Raw genomic sequence first — 16,995 nt, 5'->3', positions numbered from 1 at the left:
AAACAGTCGTAGTGTTCCAAATAAAACAAAAATCACCACTATGTAGCTGCAAACAGGACACGCAAGGGGAAAAAGAAACATTTAGATGAGCCAGATATCATCAGAGGTCACAAGCGCTGCATGGATTTGCAACATAGCTAGAGTTCCTGTCTCTACACCCAGATGGTTTATCTTTGGTTTCACAAATTCTGTAAGAGCTAGAAATTGAGGCACCAATCCAAAACTCATTTTCCCCATCTCATTTCCAGGGTTGGAGCCATGGATTCCTGGGCTCGAAGAGCCACTTTCAAGTCACCTTTCCAATGTAGGAACATACCCTCAGTTACCGTATTGCCCTTTTTCTCTATGAAACTGCCTGTTTAGGTTTCTCCTTGTGGTGGAATCAACAATGCGTTGACATTTTCGACAGCATGCCTGATGCCAAAGTTCAAGTAGGACACATGGGACCAAATCGTGCCCTGAGTTAGTCCGCATAAGACCCCACTAACATTAAAGGAGGTTCACACTGGGGCTTAACAGGGACAGGTAATACTCTCAGGCTACATCTACACTGGCATGATTTTCCGGAAATGCTTTTAACGGAAAAGGTTTTCCTTTAAAAGTATTTCCGGAAAAAGCGCGTCTAGATTGGCAGACGTGCTTTTCCGCAAAAAAGCCCCAATCGTCATTTTCGCGATCGGGGCTTTTTTGCAGAAAACACTACTGTGCTGTCTACACTGGCCCTTTTCCGGAACAGTTTTCCGGAAAAAGACTTTTGCCCGAATGGGAGCAGCATAGTTTTTCCGGAAAAGCACTGATGATTTTATATTAGATCATCAGTGCTTTTCCGGCAATTCAAGCGGCCAGTGTAGACAGCTGGCAAGTTTTTCTGGAAAAGCCTCAGAGAAAAAAGCCATTTAGAATTTTAGCTCTCTCTGATTTGGGCTTCTTGATAAACCAGATGAAGTCTCTCCCCTACACACAACAGAAACAAAGAAGAAAATCCCTCACCCACCACTGAGAAACCATAGCGCATCTGGAAGAGCGTTCTCAGCATGACTCACAAAGTTTAATCCCTGAGTACAATACATTTAAATGAAAAACCCAACCCAGGCATCACCAACAGTAGCAATAGACGGCAAGGACCAAGGCAGCTTTTAGCACAATCCTCTCTAATTGCTGCTGGGAATTGTGGGTGGGCTCCATTGAAGGAAACCAAGGAGTTTGGCATGAGATTGAAACATGTTCAGATTAATTTCTTTCGTGAAAAAGAAACTGAAGAGCGACAGCAGTGGAACTTGAATGTTGAGCAGCTCAGGAAGAAACTCCACAGAAGACAGAGACAGCAGCAGCATTTAACACTGAAACCCTGACAGCCCTGAATGCTCAGCTGGGAGTAGCCCCGTACCTCCTCTGACCATGATCCTGCGAAATCATATATAAAAATCTAGGGAGACATGAGAATATAGAACGTTCCCACAACATGTGCAAATACATCCCCAAGGCTTGTGTGCACCACCGTTCCCAGCAGGAACACAACTGCCCATCGTCTGGTTTAGCATGCATGGTTCTCTCCCCTGGAGGGGATACCTTGGAAGGATTCTTTCTAGCTGACAGATGTGCAGTTCAGTTCTATAGATTCCTGCCTGCCCGTTGCTACCAGTCCCTCCGGCCCATCAATGATACTGGGCTCACTGGAGCATTGCCTGTGGCTGAAGGCGGGCTGCAGTAGGAGGCATTTGTCACTGTTGTCTGGCTCTTCTATCACCATCCCCGTGTGCATTACAGAGGCCATGGCCAGGAGCTGGATGTCCGAGTGAGCATTGGCAACAGTGTGGCGACGGATGCTGCCACATTTCTCCAGGTACGCTTCACCCTCCTGCTCTGTCAGTGGTGTCAGGGCCGTCTCGCTGGGCTGCCGAGCCGCCATGCTGTGGGGAGAGTAGCTCAGCAGGTTTGCCTTGGGACGACATCTGGAAAGCCGTCTCTCTGGAAAATAAAAAGGAAGCATGTGATGTCAGCAAGGCACTGACAAATCCAACAGCATCCTGCAGAGCTTGCCTTAGGGACTCCTGAAAGTGAGTGCAGCAGAGGTGATCCCCCTGCTAGGAAAGTGGGACAAAAACTGGCAGGGAGTTTGCCATCAGCTAAAGCCAAAAAGAGGCTCCCGAAATCCTCTCCAGTGATTTCTTTGGAGACAGTAGAGATTTGCAACAGCAAAAAGGGAAGTTAAGGCCTTCAACTCCCATTGACTTTCAGGGGATGTTGGATGCCCAAATGCCATTTGTGCTTTGACAGCCTCCCCCAGAGAGCCTGATACTACGGCTGTGTTTACCCCACAGTAATGCCATTGGCCTCACTGCAGCGACACCTGATACTTATGACAGCGGGAAAGAGGAGAGTCAGATCCAGACACTGAAGACATGTCTAAGTTGCAAAGTATTTTCTTGCCACTTGTTAAGTCAATATGAAACATCTTACACCAATGCAGTACACCCTTTGGGGTGGGAAACAGGCTGTTTTCTCACATGCTGCACACACCTGGGGCGCCAGCACTATCCTCATGCACTTTACAGATGACCCATGCAAAAAGCATGTCCCTTGCTACCGCAATGTGCCCATTTCCACTTGCCCCCAGCACGTTTCTCTCCACCCCACTTTTTTACAAAAGGGAGCATTTGTCCCAATTGCTCTTGGCCGCTCTTGCCAAAAAAAGTCAGGATGGCTGGGACAGGGCTTGAAAGAAAAGAGATAGTCTCCAGCCAAAATGGGACTTATGGTCACCCAAGCCAAAGTACATGACCTCCAAGGCAACTAGACTATGTGGTGCCACAGGCAGAGAAAACAAAGGACAGAGGTGGACCAATGGCAGGGAATGATTAAATGAGAGATACCCAGATAATTCTAGCAAGTGACCCACACCCATATACTGCAGTGGGATATGACTCCTCCTCAGGGTCACTGCCAACCTGGTGATCAGTAAAACCTAAAAATGTGAGCAAGTACCAGAGAATCAAGCCACTGAGATGGATAATGTGTGGTGCCACCTCAGATTCCTGGCCTGCCCTGCCCTGTGTCCCATCTCCAGCTGTGGCCTGCAGTTAAGGACAGGAAGTGAAGAATTCTGTGTTCAGGTAGAACTGCCAGAGAGAATTTTAGTGTGCAGAATGGAACAACCACCTTCTCTGAAAAACATCCAAGCAGGCTGAAAAGAGTCCCTTAATTTTAAACTCATCTAAGATGTCTCCTCCTGCACCACAGTGCCTCCCACCAATGAATAGTACTGATTTGGGTATTTTTAGGAGAAGTAGGAGTTTTAATTCCTGTGTCCCAGCTAATTGCAGTTCAGGTAATTCCAGTCTGCATAACTAAATTCCCCTAGCACTTTCTGACTGAACACAGCATTCTTCTTCCTCTCCTGTCCTAAACCTTCGTGAGAGTTGCTGTGCATTGTTAAATAGCTGGTACGCGCTACCCCAGAAGGGGCGGGATTTCAATAGCACATAAGAGTGCTGAGGAACAATTCATTCTTAGGCAGCACTTTTGAGGTCCTGTAAAAACTGTCCAGCCAGGAAGTGCAAAGCATGAGACGCAGAATAACAAAATGCAAAGCACTAGTCACTGACGGTTATGAAACATTTTTGGAAGCTTGCATCAGTAAGAAAGGCAGAAAACAAACTCTATATTGTGACCGGGAGGGATGGAGGAGCAGCCAAAACTCCACCCCTGGCAGCAGCCAAGCTATGACAAAACTTCATCCTGATGCTGCCAATAATGCACTCACTCAAAAAACTTCATTTCAGAGAATGGTGAATCTGTTTTAGGCATGTTACAGGCACAGTAAACACAGTATTTCAAACGTGACTCCAGATAATACCCACTGCAAGCTGAGCTGGGTAATATGTAAGGGAGATTTAGTGGGGGTGTCCACTTTAGCCCTTCTCTCCTAAAATGTCTCACCACTGGGGGTGTCCACCTTCTCTACTAAAAGTTCTCGCCATTGGTATCTCATATGCAGCTCCACCAACGGTAGTAACAATGGGGAACACAACTGTAGACCAGCCAATAGCATGTTAATCACCGGAGCATTGGCACGGATTCCGTGGGTGCTCTGGGACTGGCACAACCACTGAAAAAAACAGGGGTGCTCAGCACCCACTAGACATAGCTGTTCAGCAGCTTCTGTCAATCAACTCTTTGGAGGCTGGAGGAGGAGCTTGGGAAGGATGGAGAGCAGGGAGTGACAGGCAGAAGAGAGGCTGGAGTGGCAGGAAGAGGCAGGGCTAGGATGGAGCCTCACTGGAGGGGGGTGAAGTAAAGTACAGGAAGAGGCAGAGTGAGAGTGGGACTTTGGGGGAGGGGCCTTGGGCGTGGAGTACCCCCAGGGAAAAAGAAAACACAATGCCTATGCACTGAGTCATCTAACCATGCTAGTGTGCTGCTGACTGAGACTGCCTGGTTACTCTTGTGCTCCCCAAGGGAGGAGTGTTCACTGAGGAAGATTTTTATTCACACGAAAACTAGTCTAGCATAGACAAGAAGTAAGCTACAAGGTGGTAATTGTCAGTTGCTGCCTCTCCATCTTTCCTGCTGAAAGATAGGGCCTTAAGACAGGAGGGACCCTTCCTGATCATCGAGTCCAGTCTCCTGCTTTAACAGGCAACCACATTATATAAATGTATCAATATCAAATGCCATCATAAAACCTGTTGTGGTTGTTTGCTCTGGATGCACCTATCGAGAGGCTGCTCCAGGACCTCACTCCTCCGACGGTTAGTAAGCGTCTAATTTCCAGCCTAAGTTTACTCATGGCCAGTCGTTCTTGTGCCAACATTGTTCTTCCTCTTAAATAGCTTTTCTTCTTCCCTAGTGTTTACCCCCCAGTGTATTTATAGAGAGCAATCATATGATAGCTTCTGCTTTTCTTACGGAAGTAAACAAACCCTAAGGTTGACACACAGTGGGAGACAGAAGCCAGTGCAACAGATACTCAGTTTATTACTTTCAATCTTGTTCCACTTTAACTCTCTCAGGCTGGACAATCCTCCAGGGCCAGGAGGCAAGGTTGCTCAATTGCTTTTTAGGGGGAGGGTTCATCTCCACCCCCAGGGTTTGATGCATTTTTACTCTTCTGTCCTAAACCTTCGTGAGAGTTGCTGTGCATTGTTAAATAGCTGGTACAACTACTCAAGTCTCCAAAGGATCACATTGAACTAAGCTATAAACAATGCTGCCCACTTCCCTGGTTGTTTTGTTGCAGGTCTGCCTCAGAAGATAGAATTTTGGTTCCTTTCTCTGTTTCTAAACACTTTATTCTTAAAAACTGCAATTTCTTTCATCAGAGCAGGGAAGATTTGAGGATTACTAATACCCAAGACCAAGCTAGTATACCTAACACACTTGAAGCCTGAACAAACAGAGGGCACTTCATGAAGGAAGAAAAGTCACAGGCAAATAGGACTCTTGTGTTAGCTTCAAAAATGACTCCTCTAGGAATAAAGCTCCCTTGGGTTTTGAGTGTGTGGAAATGTTTGTGCTGTTGAAAGAGGCCAGCCTGACAGATCTGAGGATTAGTCCTTCCAGAGCAAGTACAGCAATATAAGCTAGCTCTCTTGGTCTCTTTCTGTAGTTAGCTCTTACATGATAAATAGAGTCAGGCCTGGTCAGAATTTGGACAGGGAGATTGCAGAAGTGTTGCAGCAAGCGAGAATTGTGATTCAAGAGATCACTTATAAATGATCTAGAGAAAGGGGTAAACAGTGAGGAGGAAAAATTTGCAGATGACACCAAACGGCTCAAGATAGTTAAGACCAAAGCAGACTGTGAAAAGCTTCAAAAAGATCTCACCAAACTAAGTGATTGGGTAACAAAATGGCAAATGAAATGTAATGTTGATAAATGTAAAGTAATGCACATTGGGAAAAATAATCCCAACTATATGTACAATATAATGGGGACTAATTTAGCTACAACTACTCAAGAGAGAGATCTTGGAGTCATTGTGGATAGTTCTCTGAAAACATCCACTCGGTGTGCAGCAGCAGTCAAAAAAGCAAATAGAATGTTAGGAATAATTAAAAAAGGGAGAAAGAATAAGACAGAAAATATCTTATTGCCTCTATCTAAAACCATGGTACGCCCGCATCTTAAATACTCCGTACAAATGTGGTCGCCTCATCTCAAAAAAGATATATTGGCACTGGGAAAGGTTCAGAAAAGGGCAACAAAATGATTAGGGGTTTGGAACGGATCCAATATGAAGAAAGATTAAAAAGACTTGGACTTTTCAGCTTAGAAAAGAGACTAAGGGGGGATATGATAGAGGTCTATAAAATCATGACTGGTGTGGAAAAAGTGAATAAGGAAAAGTTATTTACATATTCCCACAATATAAGAACTAGGGGTCACCAAATGAAATTAATAGGCAGTAGGTTTAAAACAAACAGAAGGGAGTTTTTCTTCGCTCAGCGCACAGTCAATCTGTGGAACATCTTGCCAGAGGATGCGGTGAAGGCTAGGACTTCAACAGGGTTCAAAAAAGTGCTCGATAGATTAATGGAGATTGGGTCTATTAATGGCTATTAGCCAGGATGGGTAGGAATGGTGTCCCTAGCCTCTGTTTCTCCAGAGGTGGGTGACAGGGGAGGAATCACGTGAGGATTACCTGTTGTGTCCCCTCCCTCTGAGGCATCTGGTATTGGCCACTGTCAACAGACAGGATACCGGGCTGGATGGACCATTAGTCTGACCCAGTATGGCCATTCTTATGTTCTTAAGAGGTGGTACCCTTAGTCAAGCCTAAATCAGTGCCCCCAGAATGACTATAGAGTGCTTTGCTGCTGTCCTTCGTGTGAAAATGAAAGCCAAGGTGCTGGCCAGCTTTCCCAAGGCATCTTTTGCAAGAACTAGGGTAGCCACGTTTCAAGAACTTCTCTCCAGGGACTGAACTCCTTCTTCTGTGTTTGCAGTTGGAGAACTTACATCCTAACTCTCCCAGCTAAAAATTGTTCTGTAGAGTTGCAGAGAGGCTGTTGTATTCCACCACAGAGATCACTGCAGTTCATGGATTTCTTCCTGGGGTCTTAAATGCTTTAGCATGAAAAGTGCTGCTCAGGTTGGTATTATGAGCCAGTTGCAGTGCAATAGTACATAACGGGAAACATATGACAGACAACTGACTTGATAACCAAGCAAAGTGGACATTCATAGAAAGGGATCGCTTTGAAAATTACAGGGATAAGGTCTCCTATGCTGCTGGAATTTGCTGTGACTGAGGCTATTTAAACTGTAGGCTCTTTATTTCAGTTAACTGGAATAAGGAGAGAGCTGAATGGCAGCATTCTGCTGGGCCAGCATATGATCCCACTTTTCTAAATTAGATTTTGCAGTGGCTTCATATGTCTCTCATTTGTTTAGAACTCCGGATTCCATACCTTCAATTATCCCTTCCAGCTGCCAGCTTGGAAGAACAGCAACAAAGGCAGCTAGAAAAACCTCTATGAAGCTGGCAAGCAAGGCTTGAGATCTCTCCAACCCAAGTGCAATAGACCAGATAGTTACACCAGCTGGAGCCAGGTAAAGGGGCAAGAGCCCATTTAGAATTATACAGACAATGAAGATCTCAAACAAGCTTAGGCAAGCAAAGATGGTCCTGTGGTTAGGGCCCTTCCCTCCCCTGCCAAACTTGGGAGACCCTGGTTCAATTCCCAGTTTTGCCACAGCCTGGGTGTGTGAAATCATTAGAAGATGAATACTTATTTCACTAGAAGTTTGGGGCATAAATACCATTGTGAGTCTCAGGAGACGTAGCCCAAGTCTCTGGCTAGCACAGGATTCCGCTACACAGCAGGCCAGCTAACTGTAACACTAGAGTAACCCTTGAGGATAAGTGCCAGCCAGGGAATGGGATCCTCAGAAACCAGCAAACTAAGCAGGGAGCCCGGGATGTGGGGGAGAAGTGGAGGGAAAGAGAGCTTAGATTGTGTGGCCATCTAGCAGTGAGGTACAGGATTCTCAGCTGTGAACTGCTGCCTGGAAGTCAGTACCTAAAGGCAGCTTAGAACCTGAGCCACTGAAACCATGCAGGGCCGGATAAAGGCATGGGGTAGCCGGGCAGTTGCCCAGGACATCTGATGGCAGCTGTGAGGGGAGCACAGCGCCCCTTCTAGCTGCCATCAGTAGGGTAGCCAGGTATCCGGTTTTCTACCGGACAGTCCAGTATTTTGTGAATTCCCTGCTGGGCACCAAATGGAACCCTGGCAGGGGAAGGAGAGTGACTGGGAGGCAGGGCTACAACTGGCGCTAGGAGCCTCTGGTTGTGTGCAAAAGCCGGGGGGGAGAAGCCGGGGGGGCTGGGACTCCCAGCCACTCCCCCGCCCGGCTTCTACGAGCAACTTGAGATAGTGCCTGCCGGGGGCATGGCCTCTTGGACTCCGGCTGCGAACAGCGGCTGCACTCCACTCCCCCGCCAGCTCCACTTCCCACCCACCTTCCTCCAGGCCACGCCCCCATCTCTCATCCAGCCCCGCGGCCCCCAACCCTCCCCAGCTCTGCTTCCCGGCCCCCCTTCCTCCCAGCCCCCTCCCCAGCTCTGCTTCCTGTCCCTCCCCCCCTTCCTCCCGGCTATCCCCATGGCCCCTGGACCTCCGCCCCACCCCCCTCCCGGCCAGCCCCGCCTGGCCAGCCCATGATCAAGTGTGTCCATTCTTTTGACGGGGTCTACCTGGTAACCCTAGCCATCAGGTCCCAGCGGCCACCCTGCAGTGGCTCCCCAGGGCGGCGTTAACTTCCCCCCGCGGCCACGGGGCCCTGCATGGCCAGGCTTGGCCCACCCCGGGTGGCCCTGGGCTCCACGCCAGCAGCGGTAGCTGGACTGGGCTGGGCCAGGCATGTGCGTCCTGCGGCCGCCAGCTCTGGGCGCCCTCCCCTATGCGCCAGCATGGGGCTGCGCATGCGTCCTCCCCCAACCTGGCTTGATCCGGCCCTGAAACCACATGATATACCTTGCTCACACTTACAGGCAGGAGCATAGGGTCTTTTCTGACAGGAATCAGGCCCCCCGTGGTGAGTCAGGCATTCTCCTAGCTGCTTTGGGACACCCAAGTGTTCTCTGGGAAGCTTGTTAGCTGTGGTGTGGAACAGGGGCATAAGCAGCTTTGGGAATGCCAACTGGCAGAAATGTAAGCACCTGCAGGGTAGGAGTTTTGAAAATGTCAGTGACACTTAAAGGGAAATCTAGGCCACAGTTTCCTGAGAACTGGGGTTGGGGTGGGTAACAGCTCATCTCTGCCATACAGGAGTGTTGTGAGATAAATACATTAAAGATTGTGGTGGGGCCAGATACTAACGTCTTGAGGATCACACAAGTACTTCAGAGAGGTTCACACTATAACAAGTGCCAGAAAGGAATTGACTCTGCACTACTATGAAAGAAGCCAGAATAATTTTTTACCCCCATCTGTACCTGGAAATGGGTAACATAAAATTATAGCTATGTGAGGAAGAAAGATCAGTAGCTTCAATTGGGCTGATGATGTATGGAGGGGTGCTAAAAACAAGAGAGAGAGAGAGTGCTGGGAGTTTGGTGGCCATCACTTGACCCAAGGTACATTTCCTCTTGGCCAGACTTAGGAATTCACATGGCTGGCACCAGAATTTGTGAAACCTGATTAGACTAAGTCTAATATTGCCACCAACAGCAGCAAACACGCTTTAGCCCATTTGCTTTGTTCCCTCCTCAGCGCCACGCATTGCTCATTGTGCAGCATGCCATCACATCTCATCCACAACAATCAGCCAAGGCTAGTAGCAATGTACCTAGATAGTTGTGTATGGTGGTCATGCAGAGGAGTAGGAGGGAGAAGAAAATTTCTTCTTGGCCCCTCGTCAAGTGTACCAGAAGGTGCACTGCAGTGTGAGCAGAGAAATTGTAAGACACTGCACTCGAGACCTCACCCTACTCCTTTTTGATCTTCAAAACTTTCCTGCAGGGTAGCACTCTGGTGAAAAAGATGGTCTGATTTTCCATTTCCAAAACTCATGTTCCCTAGCTTAGAGTCAAGGTCTGAAAGTCACAGATTGTTCTGACTCAGTTCCAGTGCAGCCAGCTCACTGTGCAGAGGGTGAAGAGAACACTGGCTGTGGGTATGGACAGCATTACTCATGGGTTTACAGGAGACGATTCAAACCAGAAACAAGGCTGTATCTCACACAAGCCTTCCAGAAGCCACACAAGATGCTGCCCTGCGGACATTCTCACAAATAGCTGGGCTGTGATTTTAGTTCACATCTGATATGTTAGGACTGAAACAGGAACTTGAACAGGAGGTTTTTGGAGGGAATCTTTGGATGCATAGCCAGATGAGCAGAGACATTCCTGCCAAACAGCCTCTGCATGTTGGATCAGTTCCACTTGTGGGGAGGGTTTATCTTCTTCCCCATTTACAATGCAAACACTTGTTTTCTAGGCAGCTTAGTCCAGGGGCAAGCTGTGGTTAAGTTCTAACAAAAAAAAGCTACAAACAGGAAGGGTGGTAGTGGGTAAGGCAAGAGCAGCAAAAGAGAACTTGAAAGAATAGGGGCGGCTCATATCTGACAGTGTCCTTGCCAAAATCTAGCCTCACTCACAGTGACTGGTGGGTGTATAACAGGACAGAAGTTATATGGTTTCTCAATGGCCCAGTCCAGCCTCTCTATACTTAGGCTCTTGGATTCTGTCTTCCCAGTTCAGTGCCACATAATCTTTGTAAACTGCTGCTCCTACTAGCACCCTCAGTCTCCATCACCCCCTTTCATTTTGGTTCTGGTTGCATTCCCTGTCCTTTTTTAAATAAAATTTAATGTGATTTAAAGATAGGCAGATTGACAATCCTGGAGGCTGAAATCTTTTATTTACCTAAAACAGGGGCCTAGCCAGTGCAAACTTCCATATCTCAAAAAAGCCAACCAACCAACCCATCTACCCAGCTATATTCCTGAGTCCTGCCCTGGACAGCTTAATTCAGTTGAGAATGTCATTATATCCAGAGTCTAACCAATCATTTCTCAGCCGCTACTACAGTGCTACCCAGTGACATGGTCCCTTCTGGACTTCACAACTGGCAGCCCTATTAGAGGCCAGACTGCTACCTCTTGGCTCTTCCAGAACCAGGGTGAGGGGAGCCTGCAGAATAGGGAAAGCGCTTTGCTAAAGCGCTTGTGTGCTTTTGAAATGCCAAGATTATCTGGGGAAGAGTTCTGCTTCGCTGCCAACACTGTATGACACAAACACAAGTTTTCCCTTTTTCTTTTTCCTTGCGTGCTCAGAAAAGGAAGGGGCTTGGAGCAAAAGGCCGTCTGGGAAAAACACACAAGTTAACAGCAACTAAATCAAAGTAAACACAATGATTTTAAATGCCATAAACATCACAAGGCCAGAGTGCATGTAACTGGTTTTTATGACACTAGCTTCTTCCTCATTTGGCAGGAAACAAGATGGCTAGAAACTTTCAGGTGGCTACACTTCAAATTATTCCAACAGTATGCAAATCCCCATAAGCAACCAGACACACAGACCCAAAAGGTCAACATTCAACTGCACTATGTGAGGGAAGGGAGGACAAGCAGTCTGTACAATGATTACTTTTGCACTTGCAAGTGCAGGTGGATTAACCACTTCTAGCTGAGTAAGTGAATGTAACAATGATGGCAACTTGGATTTTAGCGCTTAGCACTGCCACAGTATATGCTGAATAATAGCTAATTTGCCAAACACTTCCATTTCATTGAGGAAGGAAGGAACAAAAGGCCAATAGAAATAACTCACTTAAAAGTCATAGGGTGAATTTGTTTTGCAGCCAGAATGGAGGCCACATGCCAGTCAGGTACCATAACCATAAGGCTTTTCTCTCCTGATGGAGACTGCGAATGAGGAGCCATCTGTCTCCTATCCTATCCAGATTCCTGTAACTAATATTGAAATTTCCTGCAATATCCTTAAATAGCTTTAACCTTTTAAGTTTATGTATTATCATGGGTCAGGATTGTATATAACTTCTCTATGGGGAGAGAAGTGACAAATATATGACCTGGAAGTTCAAAGCACTACACTGAAAATGTGTCAGTCGAATATGGACTTTGGGGACAATAAATATTAAGTCAATTTCCCGGGGAAGCCCTACGGAGAAGTTCATGCAAATTCCCCAACTCTACTTACACAAAGCCCAGCCTTTAGAAGCTATACCATGATGCAAAGGTCATTGTCTCCTGATTACTTGTTACAGAAGGCCAAAAACAAAAGGCTCAAGCTATATAAAGAAATGGTTGATGTGTCCAGCCTTTGCTCTGGTTCTGAATCTCAGGGTGAGTCTACACAGCAGGGTTTATCTTGAAATAAGCTAGGTAAATTGAGCTACATCAGTTGTGGAGCTTATTTTGAAATAGCTCATTTCAAAATTGGGAGTGTCTACACAGCGCTTATTTCTAAATAGAGCACTCTTCCTCCGACTTTCCTTACTCCTCATACAATGAGGGTTACAGGAGTCAGAGTAAGAAGTCCTCCAGAGTGACAGTATTTAGACATTATTTCGAAATAACTGCCTGATGTGTAGATGCAGAATAAGTTATTTCGAAATAATGTTGCTGTGTAGACATATCCTAAGATGTAGAGGAACTTATAACCATAAGAAAAGCCCAGATGTGGGTTTCATATTACTCTGCCCAGAATTTGGAAATGGGAGTGACCTCTGGTTAGCTACCATGCATGTATGCATTCTTATTGTTTTTATATGTTTTCTCTATAATGCTTGTACCTTAAGAACTAACATGCTCACTGAGGGCAACACACAGTCACAGCCCTGGGAGAGAGGCAAAGCACATATGTACAATCTGATTTACTGCAGATATCACAGTGTAATACGAGAGGTGGAGGTGCGCAGGTGTGACGGGGTGCTCTCGCCTCGCCCCCTCTCAGAGCCGGCCGTGGCGCCTGGCACCAAGCGCCAAGGCATGCTGAGACACTGCTGCACATGCGCGAACGGCCTAGCGGGCCGTTCAAAGGGAGCATCGGCACGCTCAGAAGGGGAAGCTGGCAGGCACGCCGACGCAGTGGGCAACCGGCCACGGAAGGAGCGGCCCAGGAGGTAAAGAGAAGCCAACATCAGGGGAGGCACAGCGAGAGGAGAGGGAGAGCAGCCTACCGGAAGAACTGGGGAGGGAGCATGGCTGGAAAGGCGTGGGGGTAGAGGCCGGGCTAGTGGTAACAGAAGAAGGCCATACCAAGCGGCCGTAGCCCCAGGGGAGTACCAAGCCCCGCAGGGTCTACAAGGCAAAAGGGGTTACCCAGCTCAGGACTGGGACAGGCGGGCAAGCCTCAGGATCACCAGCAGCTGCCATTCCAGCAAAGGACTCCCCAGGAAGGAGCGACAGAGCCGGGCCTGTGGGCCCCTCGAAGCTAACTCCGCTGCGAGCATCCCAAGGGTGGTGACTCTACCTCAGCCTGGAGACCTCAGATGCGAGCATCCCAAGGGTGGTGACTCTACCTCGGCCTGGAGACCTCGGATGCGAGCATCCCAAGGGTGGTGACTCTACCTCGGCCTGGAGACCTCGGATGCGAGCATCCCAAGGGTGGTGACTCTACCTGGAGACCTCGGATGTGCACAGTGGTAAGGCGCGGAAGCCTCGGTCAAGGCTGGAGCAGAAGGCAAAGCGTATAGCGGGATAGGAAGTGGCCCAGGGCGGAAGAGACTTAACAGGGACTGGGGTGAGTGCCAGAATCAGTTATAGGGGACCCCTCTGAAGGACCAACCTCTGTCTTGAGGGCCCTGGGCTGGGGCCCCCTATGCTTCCAACACCAATACCAACACTGCCGCCGCCGCCACCACCACCTGCAACCTGCCCCAAGCCACATCAAGGCCAGGACTAAGGGCAATAGACTAATGGGTAGCGGGTACCCGCTGAGCCACCGTAGCATAGCAGGAACCAGAGCAGGGTGCAGCCCTGCATCTACCAGCTACCCGTTGGGGGACCCATGGATGAGAAAGAGGACTCTCCCAAAAGGTCCGTGGAGCCCTGTAGGCCAGGACCCCCGTTGAGCGACGGCTCATCACCAGGACTTGGGCATCCCGACCCCCAGAGACAGGGCTAGAATAAGCAGGGGCAGCTTGGCCCTGTCTTGCGCAGGGAGGGTCACCACCCCACAAGTGCCTATAGGCCACTAGGGCCATTGACAGCAGGCTTAAAATTCCAAGAGAGAATCAGACATACGTCTCCACCGAAAGAGGTGACTACTGGGAGCTAGAAGCCTAAACTGGGTGAGTAGGGAGGACAACTGGCAGCTGGCAATGGCTGTTGGAGAGGGGATGAGGGAAGAGAGGTCAGATCTCTCACTGGACTAGAGGGTGAGCAATCTAAAAGCCAAAGTGCTGGATATGAAGAGAACATAGTGACAGCTTTTAATCAGTCCACCCACAGGAGCACCCTGAGAGTGGGGAGTGTTTGTGGAGTTACATTACAGCTGACTGTGGCAGGGGGAAAACTAAAGCATTTCACATGTGCTTAAATTACATCTAGGGCTGTATCAATCAGAATCCACTTGGGGATATTTTTAACCTTTGATTCTCTCTCTCTCCCTCTCTCATGGAGCTGAGTGTCTGTCAATTCCCATCTTCTTTGTCTGGCACACGGCATGTTTCCTTCTATTAACCACTGGAGGTGCCGGAATAAGACGACTTACAACAGCTTCAGTGCATTATGTCTTACCGAGCGTGCAGGTGCCACCAGGAAAGCTGTGATCCTCACACAAGCCCAGGTATGGTGAGACCACCTGTTTAACCAGTTCTTCCAGCAGTAGGTAGCCTTTGCTGGGGCCTGTAGGTTCATGGACACCCTGCAATTCAAGCATCAAAGCAAGTGTGTCATCACACAACTGCACAGCTTCCAGTCACTGATTCTGGGAGCCAAAATGCTTGGGTTCTACTTCCAGTACTAGCGGCAGGCCTGCTAAGGCAGGGAGCAAAAGTGGCAACTGCCCCAGGGCCTGGAGATTCCAAAGGGCCCAGGGCTCCAGGCCGCCACCCCAGGCCCTTTAAATTGCCGCCGGAGCCCCAGGCGGTGTGCTTTGGGTGGCACTGAAGGGCTGGCTGGCAAGTGGTGGTGAGCGGGAGGGAAAGCTAGCTCCCACCTTTGCTCTTTCCACCCGAGGCACCACCCCTTTTGGGAGTGCAGGGCTGCCCTCCCCACCTTCTTGCCTAGGGTCCAGCAATTCTGTCAGCCCTCCTGTCTAAGGGAGTAGATACATGGGGGGTATTTATGGAAGAATTATATCACTGACGTTATGCCAGTATAACTCCGAGTCTAAACATCTTATTCTGGAACAAGAGTATCTTTATGAACTCAGCAACATAATCTAACCTAGAGAAGGGCCCTATTTGTTTGTGGACCCACTTATTCTGCAAAAAGAATTCATTTTCTGGTTTTGCTTATGTTGCAAAGCATCACAAAGACCACTGTATTCCAGAATAAGTGTCGGGTGTAACTATATAACTCTAGTTGTATACGAATACTGCTAAAGTTCTGACAGTAAATTTCCCTATAAAGATAAGCCCTTACAGTGACGTGGGGAAGTTACTGCACCTTCACAAACTGGAACTATGAGTCACCACCCCCCTCTTCTCCTTTGTTTAGCTGTAAAGGAGTGGATAAAGCTAACCTATCTAACAGATAGTCTCTAAGGTGCTGCAGGACCATTGTTTTTTTAGGTTTTTCAGTTACAGACTAACCCAGCTATCCCTCTGAGACCAACAGAAGTGTTTGATGATAACAACTCATTATAGATTTCTAGTTTTCTTGCAAAGCCTCACTAAGCATTTCTCCTTTTAATGATTATGTAACATTTCTCACTCTGCTGATTACCTCTCCACACTCCCCGGGGCATATCTAGACTATGCCGAATGGTCAAAAGAGGATATGCAAATTCCGTGGGAATTCACATATCTTCTTCCGATCGCACTTTCGAAAGCTCCATTAGCGTAATTAAGACGCGGCTTTTTCGGCGAGCCACCCCTTCGTCAAAAAGCTGTTCTTCCTTAAAAAAGGAGGTTTACACAGCTTTTCGACTAAGGGGGGCTCACCGAAAAAGCTACATCTTAATTACTTTAATGGAGCTTTAGAAAGTGCGATCAGAAGAAGATATGCAAATTCCCGGTCAATTTGCATATCCTCTTTCAACCGTGGCGTAGTCTAGATATGCCCCTCGCCTGTTTTTTCCTAAAATCTTTAAGGGAATATTGAGCTGCCACTCTGGTGGCTCCTTTTAGCACCACTTGGGTTCCAATAATTTTGCTGGAAAACTAATAGTTCTTAGGTAAACACAAGCTAAGTGATTTTCCACACTGATTGTATTTCAGAAACTGTAATTCCTCTTTTTTTTCTGGCTTTTTTTAAAAAGAAAAAAATCCAAGGACACTATAGGGAAATAAAAGCCAAAGGAATCTAAGTAATGGTCTGGAATCTATATATTTTCCATGGTTTCCACATCAAGCTGTTTGAGGTGATGATGTACATGGTACACTTGGACGCACAGATCATACTTGGAAGATTTTGCTCCTATTCCCTTGAGATTTGGGTGGATAGATTGGTCCCCTTGAAACATTTGGGCTATGTCTACACTGCAGGCTTCTTGCGCAAGAACTGTTTGTGCAAGAGTTCTTGCACAAAAAGTTCTTGCGCAAGAGCATGTCCACATTGCTATGTGCTTTTGTGCAAGAGATGTGCTTTTGTGCTAGAGCATCCATGGCAGTGTGGAACTTTCTTGCATAAGAAAGCTCTGATGGCCATTTTAGCCATAGGGGTTTCTTGCGCAAGAAACCCCTGTTGCCTGTCCACACATGCCTTATTGCACAAGAGCTCTTAGGCAAAAAGGCTTATTCCTCATGGGGAGAGGAGTAACTCTTGCGCAAAAAGCCCTGTGTTCTTACGCTTTACTGTACTTTTTCTTGCATAAGAACAGGCTTGTAGTGTGGATGCTCCACAAGTTTTTGC

General features: G+C 47.7%; 1 protein-coding gene across 5 annotated transcripts in view; it reads right to left on the bottom strand.

The window, feature by feature from the left end:
• Positions 1-1,026: 1,026 nt before the first annotated feature.
• Positions 1,027-16,995, bottom strand: part of PRR5L (proline rich 5 like) — a 67,356-nt gene continuing 51,387 nt past the window's right edge. For 4 of the 5 annotated variants that reach the window (XM_014574245.3, XM_075927493.1, XM_014574246.2 and 1 more), the window contains exons 8-9: positions 14,716-14,842; positions 1,027-1,968 (exon numbers count right to left, since the gene is read on the bottom strand). In XM_014574245.3, the coding sequence (XP_014429731.1) occupies positions 1,586-1,968; positions 14,716-14,842 (510 nt within the window). In that variant the 3' untranslated portion in view covers positions 1,027-1,585. The remainder of the gene's footprint in view (positions 1,969-14,715; positions 14,843-16,995) is intronic. The other variant, XM_014574248.3, reaches the window with a different exon arrangement.

This window comes from Pelodiscus sinensis, chromosome 4, assembly GCF_049634645.1.
Source record: "Pelodiscus sinensis isolate JC-2024 chromosome 4, ASM4963464v1, whole genome shotgun sequence".
NCBI classification, from domain to species: Eukaryota; Metazoa; Chordata; order Testudines; family Trionychidae; genus Pelodiscus; species Pelodiscus sinensis.
The sequence above is the reverse complement of the archived record's forward strand: the minus strand, read 5'-3'. Positions and strand labels throughout refer to the sequence as shown.